A 22,630-nucleotide genomic window follows, 5' to 3' on the forward strand; every position below is an offset into this window, starting at 1 on the left:
GTGCTTGTGGAAATCTGTCCCTTTAAGTCTTGCAGGGCTGAACGGCTCAAGTCTTCCCGTAGCCATTTTGCAAGTGCTGACTGTTGGGTGCCTGTTCTGGTTAGTCCCTGTCCTGCTTTTCCAGATGCCTCTCCTTCCACCTCTGCAGTTCACAAAAAGCCTCACCAGAGGTAAGTCTGTCTTTTCTTTTGTGTTTGATCATGGTAAAAATGCTGTAACACGTTGTTTGTGGTATGAATGTCCATAGCTTTGAAAAATTCTCTATTCTTTTTTACTGAAGAGCAGGGTCTGTTCCAGGATGCAGCACTTTGCCAGAGTACACTGATTAAGGAGACTTCTGAAGGCTCTTTATTTTGCAGTCTGAAGGGGTATTTTTGTTTTTCTCTGTAGCCCAGGCAGCTTCACTGTCAGTGGTAAATGCTTTAAACAGGTGCCAGACAGGTGCTCTGTTTATTGCATAAATAAAATTCATTTTGCAATAGTCTTGGATTTGAAAATATAAGGCAGAGGTATTAGCTGAAGGTAGTAAGAGGCACAGTAGGTGAAGGAAATGTGATGTGTCAAAAAAAATATTATTTCTCAGACCTCTGTCATGCACTGAATCACTAAACAGCAGCACTATATGTTGACACCCTTGATACATTCCATATTATGTCAGCTAAAAATCTGGATGCCACTGAATGGTTTAAAACTAGTTCCTGGAGAGTATTATGTAATGATACTGTGATAATGAATATAGTGAAATAATAAATTTGAAATAATAAATAGTAGTATTTGCAAGAAAAGGAAGTGAATTTGGAAGCCTGATTTCCATCAGAGAACAAAAGTTTTAATTGAAAGAGCTGTCAGGCTTGCCTACAAAAAATATAACAGCAGGAGATGTACAGAATCTTTTTCTATGAATGTGGTTAGCCTGCAGGAAATTCATACGTAAGCTCAGGAATCTACCCTTTTCTTCTGGAATGCCAGCAGCTTATCCCAGGGAAGAATGTGAGTAGTGGCTATTACATCATAAAGCAGCCAGTTACACTACAAGATGACAGTCATTTTCTGCTTTGTGCCTCTTCCAAGTTTTGCAGGGGATTTAAGAAGAGCTGTTAAGACTGTAAGACAGAAAACTGCAGAAGCTGTTCCTGTTCCTAATTTGTCATGTACCACAGTCTGGAAAAAAAAAAATCTAAAAGGAGCAATGGTGGAGAACGCCAAGCTGGCAGAAAGCAGAGTGCAGGGATGCAGACAGAATCAGTTGCCTGTGTCCTATGCTACTACAAAATGTGATGCTTGTGAAGTGCTTAGAGTGTTTTCAGCTCCAGAGCTGGATCTTGTGACCTGTGATTTTTCTGTGGTGGTTTGAGTGTTTGCAGAGCTCACCCCCAAGCAGAGGTGCTGCTGACAGATGAGTATTTTAACCCCTTGCAACAGTTGTGGCTACATTGTGCCTGCCTTGTGTGGGTTGTGCTTCTGAACTGACATGGAGGAGAGCTCTGCAATCCTGAATTGTAGCGTACTTCAGTCTGTGCTCTGTCTTGGGCCAGCCACTACCTACACAGAGTCTCAAAATCCCAGGATTGCTCAGGCTGGAAGGGACCACAGTGGGGCAGCTGGACCCACCTCCCTGCTCCAGCAGCGCCATCCCACAGCACAGGGCACAGGATTGTGTCCAGAGGGGTCTGGAATATCCCCAGTGAGGAGACTCCACACCCTCTCTGTTCAATCTGTTCAGCCCTCCATCACTGCCCAGGACAGAAGTTCTGCCTCGTGCCCAGGTGGAACCTCCTGGCCTCAGTCCCTGCCTGTTCCTCTGGCGCCATTGCTGGGCCCTGGAGCAGAGCCTGGGCCCTGCTCGGAGCCCTCCCTGCACACAGGGACACCCAGGGCTGAGGGCCCCTCTCAGCTGGGGCTCCTCTCCAGGCTGGACAGCCCCAGCTCCCTCAGCCTTTCCCTGCCAGAGATGTTCCAGGCCCTGAATCATCTCTGCAGCCTCCACTGGCCCCAGTCCAGGAGCTCCCTGTCCCTGCTGTGCTGAGGAGCCCAGGACTGGACACAGCACTGCAGATGTGCCACACAGGGAGGGCTGGGCAGAGGGGCAGGATCACTCCCTGAGCTGCTGGCAGTTCTCCTCCCAATATCCCCCAGGAGACCACTGACCTTCTCGGCCCCAGGGCACTGCTGGTTCATGGACGGTCGCAGCTGTCCTAAATGGTGGGGCCAGGTTTTGTCCTTGGAGCAGTGGAAATGGTTCAGCTGGACACTGGGGCAGAATGGGAGTGCTCATCCCTGCAGGATCTGACATGCCCCTGGGTTTTGTGAATTCCTTCAAACACTATCAGCAATGGAGGCTGCTTTCTCAGTTGCCTGCTTTTGGAGCAGGTGCTGTAGGAAGATTTTCCCGTGTACTTGCAGTCCAGATATTGCCCTTACAGACAGTAGAAATCATTGTCTGGTGCAGAAGAGATGCCTGTTCCCAAGTGCATGGAAACGTGTTTTGATGTGCTGCCTTCCTACTCCTTGGCTTGTGTTATAGGAACAACATCAATATAGTGGGAAATCCTTTTAAAACGTCTAATATTTCATTGTTACTTTGAAGACTGCTGCCCTGGCCTGTGGGACAGAACTGTGCTGCCATCTCAGAGGAATGTGGCCCTTCCTTTCTCTACACGTAGCCATCCTGGCTGAGGGCCTGTACTGATCAAGCAGACGGTGCCTTTCCATTCAACCACCTTTCACTCAACCATGGAGGAGAACTTTGTTCTGCCTTGCTGTCCAGCTGTTATTTTACAGCTCTGTTCCCAGATTAAGGAACTGGTTATATTTTTAACTCCCAAAATGTCTTTCCCATTAGCGCTTTCCCACTTGATCTGTGTGGGTGGCCTGCAGCTCCTTGGCACCAGCTAACACTTAATCTTGGTCAGTCTTCCAGATCTGGTTGATCCTGTCACCTGCCCAGCCCAGCAACGGGTCATTGTCTTGCACCCAATTCATCAACTCTCATGCAAACTGCACGTTTGAGGGTTGGCATTTTGTCCCCACTGCCAGATGTCCAAAGGAGTTGTCTCTTCCCCACTCCTTGCTCTCTCTTCTACCTAATTTGAAGCCATTTACCCTGGGATTTCCATCTCTGTCCTATGAACTCTTTTATTTTTTGGTCAGTGTCAACAGTTTTAACTTAATTTTCAGAGCTCACACTTGTGCTGAAAGCACCTGGGACTTCCCCTTTACAGAATATCTTAATTTGAAATGCTGTAATTTGTAGGTAACCTATGCTAGGGAGAAGTCTTCCAGCCCATTGGAGGCTTCTGGAATTACAGAATAGGTCCATAAAAAAATAAAAATTAAAACTCACATGAGGTAAAATAACTATATAAATGTATATTTACCTCTGATGAGAAAATCTAATTTTTACTATTTTAAGAGAAAATTAATTCCATTAAGTGCTAGACTCATGTTTTCTGGGCACTTCACTCCATCACTCCCAAAAATCCTTCTCATTCAGCTCAACCCCCTTTCTCCTCATAGGTAGTTCCTACTTTTTGCCTGTCAGTGCATGTTGGATCAGGAGACAGACAAAGTGGTCTGCAAATAAAATTGTGATCCTGACAGAAAATGAGTCTATGTCCTTATTTGTCCTTCTTTTTAAGTCTTTGATGGAATTCACCACTCTCTAAGACAGGGGTGCCCATCCTGCTTCCAGCTGGCCAAAAAATTCATCTCAGAGTCTGGTATTGGCCACCTTTCCTTAGAGTCCTCCACATTTGATTGACAGACTAATAAATTCATCTGGAGAACTAATAAGAACAGAACAAGAAGTTAGCTGGGAGGGAAGAGAGATGTGAAGGCAAGTGTTAGTGCTGTCCTGACAGCAGTTTGCCAGCTGCAGTGACATATACTGGTTCTTTTCTTTTGACACCTCTGGACCTCCACAGTGAAGGATCTCACCTACCCTGACATCGAGGATGACATTAAACTGCATTTAAGTTTGTGTGTTTGCTCTAAATTTCCCATAAGTTTTTGGAGCTGTCTAGCAAGGACTTGGAAAAGCATAGGACTTCATTGTAGCAACTTGCTTGATGAGGTATATGGATGGTAGGAGGGATAAATTCACCTGCAGTTGTAGCAGCCTTCAAGCAGGTATTGAAATAAGAGATACAAGACAAGGAGATCATTACCTAAAAGATTTTCTGTTTCTTCAGCATCTTTTAGAAAGTGCTGCTGTCAAACCCCTCACTTGGAGGGAAGTGTTCAGTTTGCCTTCAGACATTGATGTGAGCCCCTCAGTCACTGAGTTGGCCTTGATAACTTCACCTTAGGCCTAAAGCTGTTCCCACAGTTATCCATAGAATGACTTCTCCCCCTGGCATTCCCAGCTATCTCTGCATGTAACTGACTTCCCTTTCCCCAGTACCCCATGCAGGCAACTGGAATGACTTTTGCAAGGAAGAATTTGTGAAGTGCTGCCAAACACTTTGCTGCTAATTGTTGTGCTTTGATTTCTAAAAACAATGAATGATCAGTTCTTTTGGTGTGTTCTTTTCATTGCCCTATAAATCCATGTTGTTTTATTGACCATGGTTCAATTATCAAGCACATAACCCAATAGAAGTTTTTTGAAGCTTTTTGCAAATTTCCATGGTTTTGGATCAAGCCTTAAATGCTAACAGATTATCTTTTGTACTTCTTCTTCTGGGAGTTTAAAGCAAACTTTGTAGGATGGTAACTAAGGGGCTTGATCATATTATTGTTCCATTTGGGGTTTTCTTAGTGAACAACTATAAGTTCCAGGAATAAAATCACTAATTAATCTTATCATTACCCTGATCCCTAAAAACATTTGAGTATGGGCTCAGTTTTAAGCATGGGGTTAATCTTACCAACTTATTGACAGCTCTTTTTCCTTTAAAACTGGACATACACTTATTATGGGTTATTTTGGATCAAGACTTACACAAGCAGTTAGAGTGAATTAAATCCACTTTTAATGCAGACCAAGCTATGGAACTGTCTCTCAGTAAATCCTGATTGTGGTTATGGGGTGGTTTTTTGGGGTTTTTTTGAGAATGAATCTATAAACCACTCCTACAGACCCTATTAGCAGAGACTCACTAAGAGCTTTAAGCACAAAAATCTCCCTGACAGCAGAATTTCAGCTCAAGCTGTTATATTTTATTTTGTTGGGAAATGAATGGATTTTGCAAGGCAGGAGGGCACGAACCCAATTACTGCTATTATCAAAGGTCAGCCTATTTATTCTCTAAGTTTGCAAACTTCTGGATTTAATTTTTCCTCATTTTCTGCTTTTCTCTGCTAAACTGGGTTTTTTTTAAGCTCCAATTCTGGCTTTCCAGTGAATTTCTTGATATCAGCTTGTGTGTTATTGTTTGTATTCACACCTCCTAAACTGTAGCTATTCACTCATGGAGCCTGCACTGTTCCCACTGAGCAAACCATTGCTTAGGGCAATGGAATATTTAGTAAACACTTCATGAGAGAATGGATGACCTCAGGGCTGACAGAACTGGACACTTCAGATTATGTTTAGACACTGTAAAATCTCTGGTATTTATGAAGATTTTATGGAAAAGCATCTGAAGAGAAAAATCTCAAGGAAATTTTCCTAGCCATGAAGTCAAGCTGTATTTGCAAACTGAGCCATTTTTGAAGGCTGGTAGAGGCTTCAAAATTCAGGACATGATGCTTAACCATGATCAACCATTTCAGTTTATTCAGGTTGTAGTTCTGGAATGTTTCTAATGTAGCAAATTTTATCATGCTAATTATGCTCAGTAATACCTACTGAAAAATACTTGGGAAAGCCAAAACCATGAAGTCTCTGGTGAACTGAAAAGAAACTCGCTTGGGCATCACTGTTCAACAGGACTAGGATCTTTGTCTTTGCTCCAAATACAATGCTGTTGCCTAAAACAGTTCTGTTTCTGAACAAGAGCATATTCACTGAGCCTGCGGAGTGTACATTCTACCTTCATCTCGCAGTGTTCTTGTGCTGGCAGTAGTTACAGATTTCAGAATTTCATTCTGAATGCCAGTACTTGCACATCTAACTTTGATTTCTCATAATTTGTTCGAACAAAAACAAACTACTGAAGTTCCATATGAAGCAAGAATCAGAGTTGATGTTGAATTCTCTGCACTGTGGTTCTCAGGAAAGATTGCTTAGCTGGTGGCATGGAAAACCCCTAGGGTGCCTAGTGAGCTGCATTGAGTCAGTCTGAGAGCTGTCAACAATATCTCTCTGAGCAGGGCAGAGGTAATTTAAAGCATGGAAGTGTAGTTCCTATAATCTATCCCATTAAATAATTCCATTGGCATCCATCACCAAATTTCATGGGGCAGCAGCAACATGGCACACAGAAATTGAGAGTCTGATCTCTCAAAGAGCCCACCACCTGCTTTCAAATGTCACAGATGTAATTCCAGGCTTTATTGTATCAGTAAAAACTGGGACTGATCCCACTGAAGTCAGACATCAAACCTACATGAGATCAGAATAAAGCTGAGTATTTATTAGTTCTGTATGTGACTTAGATACTTTTCACTATTCATATAATTTTTTCCTGTACATTTGAGATTCCAATATGCCGTTCAGCAGCAATTACTGCTAAAAAATCCCACCAGATTTTGCCTTTCATTTTGTGTGGACCAAATCCAGACCATTGCAGCACTGGCTTGATATTGCTTAAAGTTGGTTTATGAAATGGCATTATGGATCCTTCTCCTTGAGATCCCATGGAGGGAGATGCAAGGCATCAGCCTCTGCAATGATGGATTTGTCCTTGTGCTGCCTTTGCCTGACTGCTATGAATGGAGAAGTGTGTTCTGCAGCTAATTTGTCACTGCTCTCTGTTTTTGTGCCACTGACACCCTTGAATCTCCCTGGGCGTTCAGGAAAAGAGAAGAAGGAGCCACAGGGATTTCTGAGCTCCTGTCTTCAATCCAGGTTCTGTACTGAGGTGCTTTTCATTGTCACTCACATGCAAATTCTCCCTGCATCAGGGTCTCTGTTGAGAAACTTCACCACATAATTCTGTAGTGAAGGGAAAATAGATCACTGAAAAACTCTGCTCAATGAGAATTTTCCTCTTTCTCCCTAAGTTCTATTCTCCAGTGCCCTCATATCCCTCTGAGAAAACTACAGGCAGAAGGCCCTTTCTCAGAAACCCATATCTTCCATTTCTGCAGAAAAAAAAATTTAAAAAGCCATGGGATTTTGAGACAAAACTGTTCCCATGAGAATGCCCTCTTGCATAATTGCTGTTATCTGATTATGGTGGGAGAAGGGATTTTTTTCACCTTTACCCCCGCCTAGGACAAGTACCATGTCCCGACGCCAAGTCTCAGGAATCCAAGATTATTGACCTAAGGAATAAATGCCTCTGAGTCAGATCACAGCATCAGAAGGATCCTGAGGGCTGCATTTTATATGTTTGTGGGATGTAGTTTTCAAGGAGGTCATGTAATAATTATTGCCCTATCCATCTCCCACTTCTTATTTCCATCAGCTCTCCAGCTGACCAGATTCTTTCTCCTAATGTCTTAAAACATGTGATAGCATGGCATAGACACTGTGAATGTGACAGCTGAACTCTCACTCTCTGCAGAAAAAAAAAATTCCTTCCTGGTAGTTTTATCCTTAGGACATAAACTCAGGGATTATGCTCTGACCTGAGATTTGGCTCATCTATTGGGGATATTCTGAATGCTCTGTCAGCAGTGTGGAAATGAGCAAATTTCTGTTTTCTGAACTTAATGGGAATCACATTGAGTAGATTTGTGCAATAAGAAAGATTACAAAAATTATGCTCCATGTGAGCAGTGGGTTGTGTCCCATACAAATCTGACTTGAAATATTTGTTATAACTTGAAAAAAGCTGTCATTTGATATTTTAAAACATATTTAATCTCTCTGAGCCTGAGAAACTAATTCTGTTATTTTCATATGTTTGTTTTTACTCTCTGCTGTGCAAGTGTGGGACTTGCAACTCTTACATTGCTCAGCAGCTTTACAGGCATGTTTGTGCTTCATTATCCACAAAGATTGCACACCACAAACCTCTACAAGCAGTAAGTTGAGGTGATTATTTTACAAAATGTGGTGAGTAAAACAAAACCAAGATTTGTATTAAATTTCTCTCTGAGACACTGAGAACATAAATAAGAATCAACAGAGGTTATGTGCAGTGCTGGACACAGTATTTCGCTGCATACTTCCATTTACAGGGTTCTTTTCTTTTGTAAATTACTGCTAAATATATGTGTACTGCTCATACCAGACAGTTCAAAATCTATTTTAAAACCTAAATCCCTGGAACTGGACAAAGTAATGAGAAATTTTTATGAAACTCATGTTAAAAACTGTGCTTGTTTTGTGTGGTGGATAATGCTTCCAACATGGGCTCCCCCTCATGCATTTAAATGTGGATTTAGTACTTTCTGAGCCAAATTTGGCCGTCACTTAACGGCTTCATAGTCCTGAGTGCTGAAAACAGGGGCTACCACAGGGTAACTGACAGCAAGGCTTCATCATTTGTGCACAGCAAGCGTGGTTAACTCCTCATCAACACAGAGGGATTAACCCCAATTAATAAAGGTTCATTTTGATTTTGAATTACTGCTACAGATGATCTCATGGTATTTATTTAACCCTTATCACAGCAGGAAAGAGCCTTTCATCTGATGTTACAGTTGAACAGCTGAATTCTCCCTCGCTTTCCAAAATCTCTGCAAGATGTTTGCCACCCAACAGCTCTGACTCCCTGCGTGTTTCAGCACTTCCTTTGCTTTCCTCACACCCTCCATAGGAATATTTGTTTAGAGAAAAGGACCGTGTTGTGTGCCTCCTTAGCAGTCTCCCCTGGATGGAGGGAGGAGCTAGTCTGTCAATGACTCCATCTGCTCCCTGTGACACAAGTGAAAAGTGACAATGTACTGTGTTTTGGAGAGGGCCAACGCTGCAACCATGGCAGCCTTTTGCAGATGGTGTACCCAGATTCACACAAGACATGTTTATGTAAACTGAGAAATTGTCCTCTTGCCAAAGATCATCCCTGGAAGTGCTCAAGTACAGGTTGGATGTGGCTCTGAGAAACCTGGTCTAGTGGAAGGTGTCCCTGCCCATGGCAGAGGTGTTGGAATGAGATCATCTTTAGGGTCAATCCCAAATCTAACCATTATAGGATATTCTGGGCATCTGAACCCTTGGACATGCAGAAAGCAAACCTTGATCACTGGCCCTTGATCATGCAACTCAAGACTGAAATCAGAACAGGAGATGTGTGAAGGTGGATGCAAAGATGGCACAGGGCTGCCTCATTCTCTCTTTGTTGTCGTGTGCACAGCCACTTCTCAATCAGCCTGGTCACATCTCATCTATTGCGTGGATAAGAGCTCCAAAATAGAGCCCTGTGATCAAAATGTCCAGAAACATGAGGTCATGACATCAAAAGGCCAGTTCTGTGATGAAAATAAGGCTTTCAGGCACTGCTGGCTTCAAAGCTCAGTTCTAAAACAAAGGAGAAATCTGTATTTGGGGACATTCATGCAAAGCATTATCACTCATTGTTCATCAGAGGTGCCAAAGCAGCTAGAGATTACCATAACAAACAAACAAATAAACAAAAAACTCAAAGGGACAAGAAAAAAAAGTAGAGGAAAAAAAACTATCCAGCTCATGAATGTAAAGTGCTGCCCCCTCCCCCCCAGGTCATAGCTGAACTCTGCAGTCACCTGCCCAGAACTGCAGGGATCCACAGTGGTAGCAAGTGGCCGACTTTCCCGGGAAAGTTTTTTGTTATCCTCATATTGCTTGGTTTTTTTACACCACATCTGTGCTTGCTTCGTCATTCTGCCATCTGCTGTAACAAAATACAGACAAAGCATTTCAGAGAACAACCCCTCCACACTTTAAGAATCTCCAAGCTGGAGCACAGCTTTTAACTTCTTACAAGCTCTGGTGCTTTTTATCTGATTCTACTCCTCTTCCTCCTCCTGTCCATATCCACGATGAACTACACATGCTTAGCAAGGGCAGAGAGCACAGAATCCCGTTGCTTTTGCCGGAATATTTCTATTAAATGAAACAAATGTTCCTGTGCTTGACTTTGCTGCGCAAATGTTTGCATTTGCCAAGAGGTCAGAGATAGCAGGTCATTATAATGAAATTTTTAATTTTGAAACTCCTGATCAGGCTTGTTTCCTGTTTGGTATTGTCTGCAGATACACAATGCAAAAGCCTCGGGTTGCTAAAGAATTGAAATAACAGAGTATGAGCAGAGTGGTTTTGAGCACACACTCTGTAAAGTCCAGTCAAAGTTTCTTCCTGGTGCAGCCGCACAAATCTCTTGGTAGCAGTAAACTCTCTGCACAGACTTCATTCCTGAACACATGTTCAAAGGTGGTAAAATAAATGCAGATGGTTTTCCAAAACCTCAGTGGAGCATTTTTTGCTGTTACTAAATGGACTGGAAAAAAACTAGGGGGGAAAAAGCAGAGGAAATATATTTTGACACAGACAGGCAATTTCAGAATAGCATTTAGTCATTTGGGAGAAAATCTAAATATAATGTGTGTTTATAATGATCTATTGGCAAAACAATATTGACAGAGCATCTGAGCTGCCTAATGGAAGTGATTTTTAGAATGCTTAAATTAAACTGGCATTGAGAGCTGAATATTTTGTTTAATTGCTTAACACAAACAAAAAAAAGTTGGATACGAATTTTGAATTCATTGTGCCATGACCAAAGTTGGCAATAAAACCATCCCTGGCTACAGTGAAAAGAGAATTAGACCTTAATAAATTTATTACAGCCTTTGTTTACAAACTCATTACAAAATTATACAGCATCTTATGCATACACAGGATTTACAGGAAAGTGTTACTGATGTGTGGGATTACTTTGCTCTCGGGTCGAAATGCGCAGGTTTTTCTTCGCTTGAGGCCTGATCCAGATTCCACCAGAGAAGGTGAGATTTTTTTTTTCTGCCATTGAGTTTAGTGGAAGCTGGATCAGATCCAGAGGGTAACACTTCCACTCATTGTTTTCCTGGGATGGGAAAGGGGCAACCAGTCTAATAACCGTACACAACACACATCTCATGTGTTTCAGATGACAGGCATATTTACTCTGAGATATTTTTGCTGGCTGCTTTGTAAAATACTTGTTAAAGTCAAGAGTCAAAGACCAGTTCCTGTTACTGGATTTACAGTGGAAAGTGACAGATGGCTTTCTTTGAACCCTTAAGGAATGAACCTCCCGTGATTTTCAGTGAGCATAAAAAAAAAGGCATTAGAATCAACTCTGATGTTGTCTATATTGTTATACAGCTATATTTTCTTTCCTGTCTTCAACAGATCTTCTCTGAATTTACAGTAACAAAATCTGGAGACATGGATTTATGTAAACAAAAGTGACATCCACACTTCCAAACAAGGCAGTTTCTGATTAATGGGATTGGTCTCCTTACCTCCTCTTCTCACATGGAGATGGACCTATGTGGCACAGTGAAACAAGGAGATCTCTAAAGTTAGTGATCCATAACTATATAAGCTCTCAATTGCTCCCAGCATGTGCAAAAGATCTTTATTTGGGAACTCAGGGTGTAAAATCAAGCTTTTCATTTACAAAAAAATCCAGTGTGGCAGAACTCTGAAAAATATGCTTATTCCCCCAAGCCAAAATGGTTAGTTAAAGCTTAAACTTTCCTACTGGAAAAAGTAGCAAAAGCTCTGTGGGGTTGGGTTTTTTTCTTTTGAAAAATTTTGCCAAGAAATGAGAAATATTCTAATCAGATCTGTCAGATACTGACTTCCATGTTATATTCCATCCTCTCATTTTAATGACTGCCTTGTATTGAACCTCTGAAGTGGTTATTGCTTGAAGCAAAGTTAGGATTTAGTGCTGAAAGTGATGATACTTCCTGTGAGGTAAATACCCTGGCCTCGTGCTGAAAATTGAGATGGTTCTCAAAAGCTTTGCTTCTGGCCTCCCCTGAAGAAAATACCCACATGCTCTAACCTGGCTTTCCAAGACAGGACTGTTCCATTGCTTGGCCTCAAGGCAACCTGTCCAGCTCCAGGTGGTTTTATGGTGTGCAGTGCTCTCTGTAAGGGATTACGGGATACCCCACGATTTGCTGCCTTTCATGGCCTGTTGCATGTTTGAAGCTGGTTTTCCAGGGGTGAAAGCTGCATGAGCAAAGGCGTCCTGCAGCCTCATGTTTGAGGGCTCTGATCTCATTTCCATTTGTGATGCTGAACATGCTATGGCAGCAAAGGCTATATGTGTAAACCCCTCAGAAAATAAATGAGGGTAGAACTTTCTGAATAGCTGGTATTTCCCAGCCCTGGCTGTGGGTTAGATCTATCTGGACACAGATAACATGCGGCTCAATTTGAATTCTGTTCCTAGACATGAACTCTCATTTGCTTCCTGGGAGTGGGATCCCAACCATGGCATTGCACAGCTAACGTGTAATGGGACATCTCTTCAAGTAGTGTCATTATTCCTGTTGTCAGTGGGGCTACATGACAATCCACAGAAGACTCAGAGGTAAATACACGCTAGCACATTTGTCTCTCCTAAGCAACAACTCATATGTTTAATTGGGCAACTTCAGTATAACTATAGACTTCATGGATTTTAGCCACCATCCATTTCACATTCCTGTGAAAGGTACCAGGTTTCTCAAGCAGTTCAACACATATTTTCCCCCTGTGAAAGATGGAGAATGGATCACTGAGGAGAAGGAAACTTTCGTACGGGCTTGTGGCCAGGATATCGCATCTTTCTTTACTACGATGTACAAGCCAAGAACTCTTTTAAGGTTAAGACACTCCCAGCTTTGTTTCTAATTTAAAAACTCAGAGAGGAATGATCCAGCAATACAAGCAGAAGATAGTTGATTCATGTGAGGAGGAGGAGGCTGAGCACAACAAACCATCTTTTATGTATTATATTAATGATCCATTTAGATCAGTTCTTGACTTCAGCAAGTTTTGGCTACAAATATTTCAGATTTTTTTCATATTTTTTCAATGATGCACTGGCAGCATTAGAAACAGTTGCAAAACAAATGTGCTTCGTAAACGCAAATGGATGTTCCTGGATTATTAGCAGCCATTCTGAATTGCTATCAGAGGGAAAATGGTCATTTCACTGGCAAAACTGGCGTACACAGAAACTATATTTTAGGGCTACCTGATGCCTGAAAATTTGACATCATCTGCAGGCTGCAACATGTATTTTGGTCCATTTTTTTTTGGTGGTGAGGAGTCAACACTGCAGATCCAATTAAATATGAATGTATAGAGCAGGGAATATAAATATGTACACAAGGCTTGGCATTGATCTGATTTTTAACAAGTTTACTAAATGACAGTCACTGGTTTGACAATACTGAATGAAAAATACTGATTTTACAGATTTTACAGGAAGGTTAAGGTATGCTGCCGACAAGCAGTGTCACAAAAATCGTCTAAAAAACCCCGGAGTTGGCCACGGTAGAGGCACACACCCTTTGCTCTTGTTTATTGAGACAGAAAGCTTATATACTGTAGATTTGCTGAAGTTTAATAAATAAGGTCAACTTATAATATATATAAAACAATATAAACATTTATATGCTACATGCATATCATATAATTTAAAGTAATAATTTATATAGCAAAGAGATGTAGATCTATGTTCTTCCTGTTTTCCTGGACAAGGCACACACACAGGAGGTGTCTATCCGTATCCACCTCCAGCCCACCAGTTTGTTGTTTTCTGAAGTCAGTGCTCTGACATAAGTTTGGGATGTCTTGCATTGGGAATTCCAGTGCTTGTCATCAATGCCGCGGCAGCCATTTTTTACAGGCTTGGCCTCTTTACACCTCGTTTCGTAAAAGTATTGCTTAACTGGAGAGTTGCCCGTTTTAATTTCTCCCAGAACAGTCACCTGGTGTCCCCTGATGTCGATGGCGGAGGATTTGTCCGTGACCCACAAACTTTCACTGTCACAAACGGAGTATTCCCCCCGGTGGCCCCTGTGCTCTGCATACCTCTTCCGCCGGGAGGTTCTGTTCACCACCACGGAATTCCCGATGTAATCCTCCATGAGGTACAGGGGCGGCGGCTCCAGCGGCGTGTTGTCACTCAGAAGGACTCGGGGAGAATTGTAGCGTCTCTGCTGCCTCAAGAGATCCGTATCCACTGAGAAAACTGGCTGGAAGTCTGATTTCACATTTTCCTCTGTGTCTATGTCTTGCTGAGCGTCTGTTTTCTGCACTGTGTTTTGATAGTTTTCCTTAATGTCTACCATCTGCTTAGAAAACTTGTTTTTTAAAATGTCTGCCTGAATGAGTTTAATAATAAGAGAATTTATCGAATCTTCTGGGAAACTCCTTTGATCCATGTTGGAAGACTGGATGCCACGAAGGTAAGTGAGAAATATCACATAAAACAAGATGGACATCACCTTGTTCACCTGTAAGATCTGCAAAGAAACAGAGAGTCAATGTTAAAACAGTCCAAGAGGGAGGTTTGCTAGAGGCTGTAAACATGAAAATTGGGATTTCTTTAGTAACATCTATGTTACTAAGATATGAGACGTATATAGAGGTATGGAAACAGGTTGTGTGTTTCTTTGAAGATGCAATTTGTTATACTTTATAATGAATGCAAACTGTCTTCTGAAATTTTTTTTTCAATATTTCAGCTATATTTTAGGCCTTGCTTTTCCCCTTTCCATGCCTAGTGGCATATATATCAGCTAAGACCTTTCTCTGCAGAGGTAGGTAGTTCTTGGGATAGCATGGCCTGGGCTTGGCAGCAGAGAGAGGCGAAGTTACTTCCACAGAGTTTATTCCACAGAGAAGTTTAGTTTCAAACTTGCAGGATCATGCACAGTAGAAAACTGTTTCACTATGTGAAATGAAAAAGTTCTGACTTTGCTAACTGTTGTCAGGTTTTGTGTGCTGAGATCTCTCAGACTCATCTAATTCATATTTATCAAGTGGCTTCTATTTAATGTTACCATAAGAAGGAAATAAATCCTGTGTTTCAATAGTGCTTTTGTTTTCTTTCTCTCTCTAGTAAGGGAAAGGGTTCCTGAAGGAAAATGATGCAGTCAAATCAGAAAGTGGTTATTAGGCCTCTATAATACAAGTGGGGAATTCAGAAGGACCCAGTGACCCAACTCCCATTTTGTGGGAGTTGTTTTCAGGACTGGGGATCTTTTTTTTGGTGGTTTTTTAAGAAGTTACATTTATATAAGGTGAAACAAAGCTGACATCAATTAGAAATATTCAAGGACAGATTGGGGTCATCCCTCTCCCCACCATCTCCTAAAACTCAAAAATCTTGTTCAATGATTCAGTATTTTGAAAACCATTTCTAAAAGTGTGCTACTTCTTGGTACTTTGCCATGCACTGCTCTGTTCGGCTTCCTGTGGTCTCCTTCTAATTCTACCTTCTGTCCATATTCTAGAAGCTCATTTGTCACTTATTTTTTAAGCCTTTCTGTCATCTTGTTTGTGCAGCTGAGACCCAGGAGCAACTGTCCAGGGAGGACAGATTTTTTTTTTCCTTCTATATTTGGACACCTGTATATTTGGTATTATCATTAATATTTAAATGAAATCAATTTTCAATGTAAAATCCTAAGTCATGGATGTGAATCATTCACTAAAGATCACACCTGCTTATAAATTTGCTGCACAAGTAGTGGATTGAAGGAGAAAATACAAAACTACTCTTAGAGCACCCTCATAGTCTGTGATAAACCCTGACTGTAATACTCCTTCAAATTACTCAGGAAAGCCTTGAATTTGATTTTCCTGCTTTGCAAACACATCTGCCACATGTCAGAGACCTCTGGCACTCTGGGATGAGGGCACAGAGTCACAGACCGTGGGACAGATGGGAGGATCCTCAGGACATTATGTAGGCCAATCTCACTGCTCGCAGGAGTATCAAATAGCGCAGCTTGCAGAGAGCTCTGCCTACTCAGATCTGGAATATCTACATGGATGGAGACTCCACAACCTCTAGACAAGCCATTCCAGTGTTTCACCACCCTTAAACTCCGCAAAAATATATTTCATGTATCAGCAGTGTTTCCTATATTTCAGTTTTTTCCCATTGCCTTCTGTCCTATCATGGACACACCTGAGTAGAGCCTGGCTCCATCTTTATTAGTCCCTTCTGTGAGGTATCTCTGCACTTCAATAAAATCCCCCTGGAACTTCTCTTCTGCAGCATGAACAGCCCCAGCTCTGTCAGCCTGTTGAGGTACAGTTGTCCTAATCCTTAATAATTTTCATGGATTTGCTCCTGTACTAAGGAGCTCAGAACTGGACACAGCACTCCAGATGTGCATCACCAGTGCTAAGGGGAAGGATCCTCTCCCTCCTGAACAGAAATTTTTCCACTTAAAAAAAAAAAAAAAATCATCATTTTCTGCTTAGAGGGTGAGCCATTTTCTGTTTCAGAAGGCAAAGGATAAAAGAAGAAAAAAATCTTTAACTGAAGAACGTTTTATCCACTCTAAACAAAACTCCTTTTTGCAAGATTGAGTCCCCACTTTGCAGTTTGGAACAGCAGCAATATCAGAGCTACCCTCTGTGTATGTGTGAGCTGTCCTTTTATGGACAAGAAATGTGTTTTCTCCATTCTCAGTTTGTCACAGTGTGAGTTCACCTAAATCTAGACTGTTGTCTGCAGTAATGTTTTGCTTTTGAGGGGGGAAAAAATCGAAGATGTTCAGTTACCATACAATTACTGTCATACCTGAATAAATACTAACTTAATGTAGATGGATCTCAGAGCCCAGACCTTTCTGTCTGCGCAGCTGCTGTGCAATTTCGCCTTCCCTCAGCATAGGATTTTCTTTTAAAAACAGTAAAAATATTATTAAACAGATGTCATTGAGCAGATTTCTTGCAGCGCCCAGAATCCACACATGAGACGACACACAAGCCCACAGGATGGTGAGCAAAGCTCTGATATGGCTCAGCTCAAAAGCCAGAAGCACTATTCATGCTGCATGCAATCCCTGCTCTGCTCAGTCTCAAAATTAAGTGGCACTAGCAAAACACACAAGTTGGAGTGTGATGAGGTGGGAAAAGTCAGGCTGGAGTTCCTGCAGGCTCTCCTCAATGTCATGCTGCACACAGAAAGGAAGGGCTGGGGACCTGAGAGCTGGAGAAGCTAAAATGAGCTGTTTTTCTTCTCCGTGGAGGAACTCCATTAATGAGAAAAATGTTGAAAAGTGTTTTCCTGAACTTCATGTGAAACATCTTACGGATTTGGTGGGAATGATGCTAACTTTGAAATTCAACCTGTAGTTTGATTTATTTTGCAGATTATTTGCTGCAAAAGTAAAAAGGTTTTAGAACAAATATTTATATTTTTCTGGGTGCAAAACTTTGGCAAAACCACAAAGATTGGTGAGATTATAGTTTTCAGGGAGTTCCTCCAACCTAGGAGGTTCATAAAGTGCTGTTCAGAAGTTGCAGTCCATGACTAAAAATTGTCAGGCTGTCGATGAAGTCCAGCACCTCAGAGTATGTCTAAAGCACTATTTTAGATAGGAGAAATGAGTGTTATTGGAAAACTCCAGCTGGTTTATGGCCTTGTCTGTAATGTGGTTATAAGACACATTAAAAGTATATTTTTTTGCAGGTCTGGGGAGTATTGCTTTTGATGAATGGCTCTTTGCCCAAATGGAACATTGTGCCTGTCTGAACTGCAGATAATTTGAGATTTATTTGGCATGTGTGTTGTTAAATCTGTAAAAAGGAGAGGAAAATGTAAAACATTAAAATGTCTATCTTTTCATATTTTCAAAGCAAATAATTCTGGTGTTTCTGGCCATGCCTCCAGAAGTTCCACAATGCAAATCACAAAGCAGAACAAATGCTTTCTCAGTGCAGACCAGTGAGTAAATTATCTATAGAGAGGACTCAAATTGGGGGCATGATTTCAGCATATGTGTCCTGTCTGAGGGAATACTGACTCAAATTCCAGCTTCCTGGAGGGCCCAGGATTCTGTGAACCTCAGCAGAAGCTACTTCAGCACAAGCAGCTCTTTCTCTGGCCTTTTGGAGAATGGTCTAAAAATCTCACAAGAATGAAATCCTTCATGTGACCTTTTCTGCTCTTTCACTGGGATTTTTTTGTTTTGTTTTGTTTTGTTTTTCAATTCAGATTGTTCATTACAAGTGGAAAGATTTTTCCCAAGTGAAATTATTTTCCTTGGTTAGGTGATGCTAGTGAGATATTTTTGTTGTTCTTCATGGTTCTTCTTGGAATTTTCCACATGTAAATTCCTGACAAAAGTTCATTTTGGCTGTGTTTGTGGCTGGTTTGCACTAAGCAAATTGGACTTGGGGACTGCTGACATTTGTGGCTCAGAGAGGAAAAGCAAAGAACACAGAAAACAAAAGTTCATGCATTTCAAATCTGATTATCTCCCAAATGTGGCTTTACTCTATTTTTTTTGTTTGTATTCCTGCCTATCGCTGCAGTTTTAGCAGGCTATTAATTCTGTCTGAGCTAGGTGGCTCAAGATCTACATTTAAGGAGAAGTTAATAAACTTACCTCTTCCTTCCATTGATAAATTCAATCCCTAATAAACTCTGGCAAACCATTTGCCTCCCTTTCCAGACTCACCACTTTATGTAGTAGTGAAAAATTTTGTTTAGTTTTGTTTGTGGTGATTTATTCTGGTCAGTTTCTGAACATTGCACACAGGGGAAGAGCGAGACATCATTTAAAATGTTCTGCAGAAAGCATGAAAGCCTAGTATTGTGGGAGACTGCCCAAGTATTTACTTCTAAGTCATTGCTAAGAGAAAGTGGAATAGAAGGAAAAGTGACTGGTGATTTTTACATTTAGAATTGTAATACCCCACATGACTTATGTAAGCCAGCTTGAAGTGTTTGGCACTTCCTTAAAAATTTAGGAGCAGCTTCAGCTCTTCAGACCAAGCAACTAATAATCCTTTGTGGTGGCTGACAGCTTTTCCAAGCTTTTACCAAAGAGGAAAGCATGATTATTGTCACTGTTTGCTGAACACTGCTTCCACAACCTCCCAAGTCATGGACTGCCCTGTTGATTCCCTCTTCCTAATAACTATGTTGTGAAGAAATGCAGCCCTCTTCCTCTGTGCTTTGGGGGACATGGGGAAGATACAGAACAAGAAAAGAATTCTGAATGTTCAAGAAGGTGGGGATGTGACATAACTGTGTCTGAAAATTTACACTGTATTTCAGAATAGTAATCAACTGTTTGTACAAGATGGATTTATGAAGGTAGGTTGCTGGAGAGTGCTGAATGTCCCTGCAGACACCCTCCTGAATGCTTTTACTTCTCAGGATATGGAAATTTCAACAGAGACAGATTGAAACTAAAGCTTTCACAAGAGCCAGGCCCTTTGAGATGCTGAAGAATTCAGAGGCAAAACCAAGTGATGCCAGCCCAAAGTGTTAACCCTCCCATCCCGAGGGACAACCAAACTGGAAGTTAGAGTGAGGGGATTGGAAACTAATCCATTCTGCTGGCACACTGGCAGTGGAGTGCAGCTGCAAATCTGAGGGGGAGCCCACCAAGGTTTCTTCATCTCTGCAGCAGCTCACAGATGTATTAATTAGTTTACTTAAGGCCATTTATAAAAGAGAAGACACATCTGAGCACTGAGCCCCAATAACCTCCAGTGAAGGTGTATACTTAATTTCTTATGGAAATGGAGTTCAGCCCACAGAGTCACTGACATTCCTTTTTCAAATGACTGGCTGAGCAAAGCATAGCAGGACATCTGCTCAGCCGAGCATGTAAAACTCCTCTGCATTTGGAGCCAACCCATAACACTGTGGGGGTGGCCATGACCCTACTCGTCACTGGGGAAAGCTTTCCCAACCGGTGACATCTTCCTGAGGGCCAGTTCTGTGATAACACCTCTGCTGCAAGGAGCAGTCTGTGTTCTGCACTGTCAGATGAGCTATGTAGAGTCACACAGGTGATTGCAATGGCAGGTGTGTGTCTACATTTGATCCTTCCACAGAAATATCTACATTTTTTTGGAAATCAAAGGAGGCTGCTGGACACATACCTGCCTGATTACAAGAGAAAGGTCAGGAGCAGTTCCTCTGTGCTTACCTCACTCTTTGGAACAGCTGCTACTTCTCACACCTTGTGCACAGTTAATTCTTGTCAGGTTTTGGACCTGCACCTCCCTCCCCCGCCACCCACACCAGGGCATGTGAGAGCTCCCTGGAGGCATTTGGCAGTCCTCAGCATCCTCTCACAATCCCACTGGGGGACTGCACTATTAATAATGTCCTGTATGATATCACCCATCCCTGCTACATCTCCAGGTCTATAATCAGATATAGGAGTAGGCAGCCTTTTCTCAGTCACAACAAGGTCGTTTTCCATTCCTGTTCCATCCCTCACTGACACTTCTGTGACGTATTTACGTGTTTACACCTGTCTGTCTATGCCCCACTGCCATGGTATCATTTTGCATTAAGCAGCAGACTGATTATTCTGTGTATTGAGGAGGTCAGAATGAGGGGTTTGAAGGCTGGGATCCCGATTTCCCTCGTGTGTTGGAAGAGTTTTGTCAAGTCTAAATGTCTGTTTGTTACTTTTTGTATCTGCAAAGAAAGAAGGTCTATGGAATGATTGTGGTATTTCATTACTGCAGGTATATATCCTGACATCCTTTGGGTTCTCCATCAAAGAGCTGGCTGATTTTCCCCTACTGAGAGAGCAAAGGTGGGAAGAATTGGGATTGTTCAGCCTGGAAGATAAAATGTTTTGAGGTGACCTCATTGTGGCCTTCCAGTACTGGAAGGGAACTTACAGGAAAGATGGAGAGAGACTCTTGTCAAGGGCCTGGCGTGACAGGACAAGGGGCAATGGCTACACACTGACAGCAGGTTTAGACTGGATACCAGGAAGAAACTGTTCCCTGTGAGGGTGCTGAGGCCCTGGCACAGGTGTGCCAGAGAAGCTGCCCCATCCCTGGCAGTGTTGCAGGCCAGGCTGGATGGGACTTGTAGCAACCTGGGATAGTGGAAGGTGTCCTTTCACTTGGCAGGGAGTGGGGCAAAGCGACCTTTAAGGTCTCTTCCAGCCTAGGCCATTCTGTGATTCTCACATCTCTGATATTGGAGCAATCCCTAAATGTTTTTCTTGGTTATTACTGACAATGTAGGAGTACTGCCTTTGCTCCCCAGCAGAAACTGGAATACACAGAAATCAGCTGATATTTGCGAGGTCAGACAGGTTGGGGTTTTTGTGTTGCACAGGCTGGATCTGGGAAGACCACCTCTAATGTTGTTATCTATCAAAGAAAAGCATGAATTACAGGGAAATAAAAACAATACCATCACAGAGATAAAGCTGTAGTGGGGTAAATAATTTCAATAATAGTGGGAGTATTTCTTCTTATTATTCACTGTGTAACTCCGAAAACTGTCCAAAATACAAAGAAATCTAAAAGTCATGTCCATAGCTGAATAAACAGCTTCACTTGGCTGGACCTGTGCTTATTCTACAAAAAGAAGAAGATTTGCTCAGATCTTTGCACTTTCATTCTTTTTCCCTCAGAAGTAATTTGCAAACAAAAGAATAGAAAACTCCAGAAGTAAAATATTATGGATAATTTAGGTTGATAAACTGTGTGTTAGTTAATCTTTTCATTACTGTTTGTTAATAGCAGCAGGGCTAAGCAGCAAGCAAATTAAATTTGCAGCTGAATTTGGAGGTGATGCAAACAGCAGTGAGCGAAGAGGAATACAATCTCTGCTGGGGAGATGGAGAAATAAAACATTGTCAGAAAATTGCAAAATGAAACCTGAAGTAGAAATTAAAAGCTTATGTGCTGGAGAAATATTATTGTTGAGCAGTTATATATAGAGGCAAAACAAAAAAAAAACCTTAGAAAGGAGCAATACCTGATCAGACCCAGGAATCTAAACTTTGGAAAAGCACAGTATTTAATAAATGAAAATACTGGGGCATTTCATTGCTGAGCTGGAAAGGAATTGCTTCTTGTAGCAAAGCAGTAAAATTGGGAAAGCTGCTTGAAAGATGGAAGGTATTGTCATACAAAAAGAAAATCGGGAAGGAGAAGCAAAAATGACTGAAAGGGTTGTAGAACTGACCTTTGAGGAAACTGCTTTGAAGGTGCAAGCATTTGCCTTGAGCTTGCAGAAAGGGCATGACAGGAAACCCAAGGCAAAGATCTGGAAAGTGTAAGCATTGGGGAAAGGGAACATTTGCTTTAGGGTGGGGGAAAGGAGTGCAATCAGGAAAACTGGGATTAAGCTGAGGAAAAGGAAGTTAGGCCCATCATCAAAAGCAGTTTTCAAGCTATGCAAGATGTTTGTAACAAACCTAAAGCCACGCCAAAGATGCCTGGGTTTCGTGTTTCCTTACAGCACTGAAACTCCATTTAAGTCTTTTCTTGAAACAGTTTGAAGATCCATTAACTTTTCAAGTCAGCCTGGACCTACTTTGGCTCAACCAGGGCTGATTAATTGTTTTGTATTAAAATCAGGCAGTACTTGCATTTTCTCTTATTTTTATCAGAGAGATGCTTTGAGGGCTTAAGTTGTCCATAATTAAA

The 22,630-nt window shown here is 41.7% G+C and overlaps 1 protein-coding gene across 1 annotated transcript in view; it reads right to left on the bottom strand.

The window, feature by feature from the left end:
• Positions 1-13,366: 13,366 nt before the first annotated feature.
• Positions 13,367-22,630, bottom strand: part of NTF3 (neurotrophin 3) — a 47,048-nt gene continuing 37,784 nt past the window's right edge. Inside the window, exon 2 of the mRNA XM_059472507.1 lies at positions 13,367-14,487. Within this exon, the coding sequence (XP_059328490.1) occupies positions 13,693-14,487 (795 nt within the window). The 3' untranslated portion in view covers positions 13,367-13,692. The remainder of the gene's footprint in view (positions 14,488-22,630) is intronic.

This window comes from Ammospiza nelsoni, chromosome 5 (genome assembly GCF_027579445.1).
Source record: "Ammospiza nelsoni isolate bAmmNel1 chromosome 5, bAmmNel1.pri, whole genome shotgun sequence".
NCBI classification, from domain to species: domain Eukaryota; kingdom Metazoa; phylum Chordata; class Aves; order Passeriformes; family Passerellidae; genus Ammospiza; species Ammospiza nelsoni.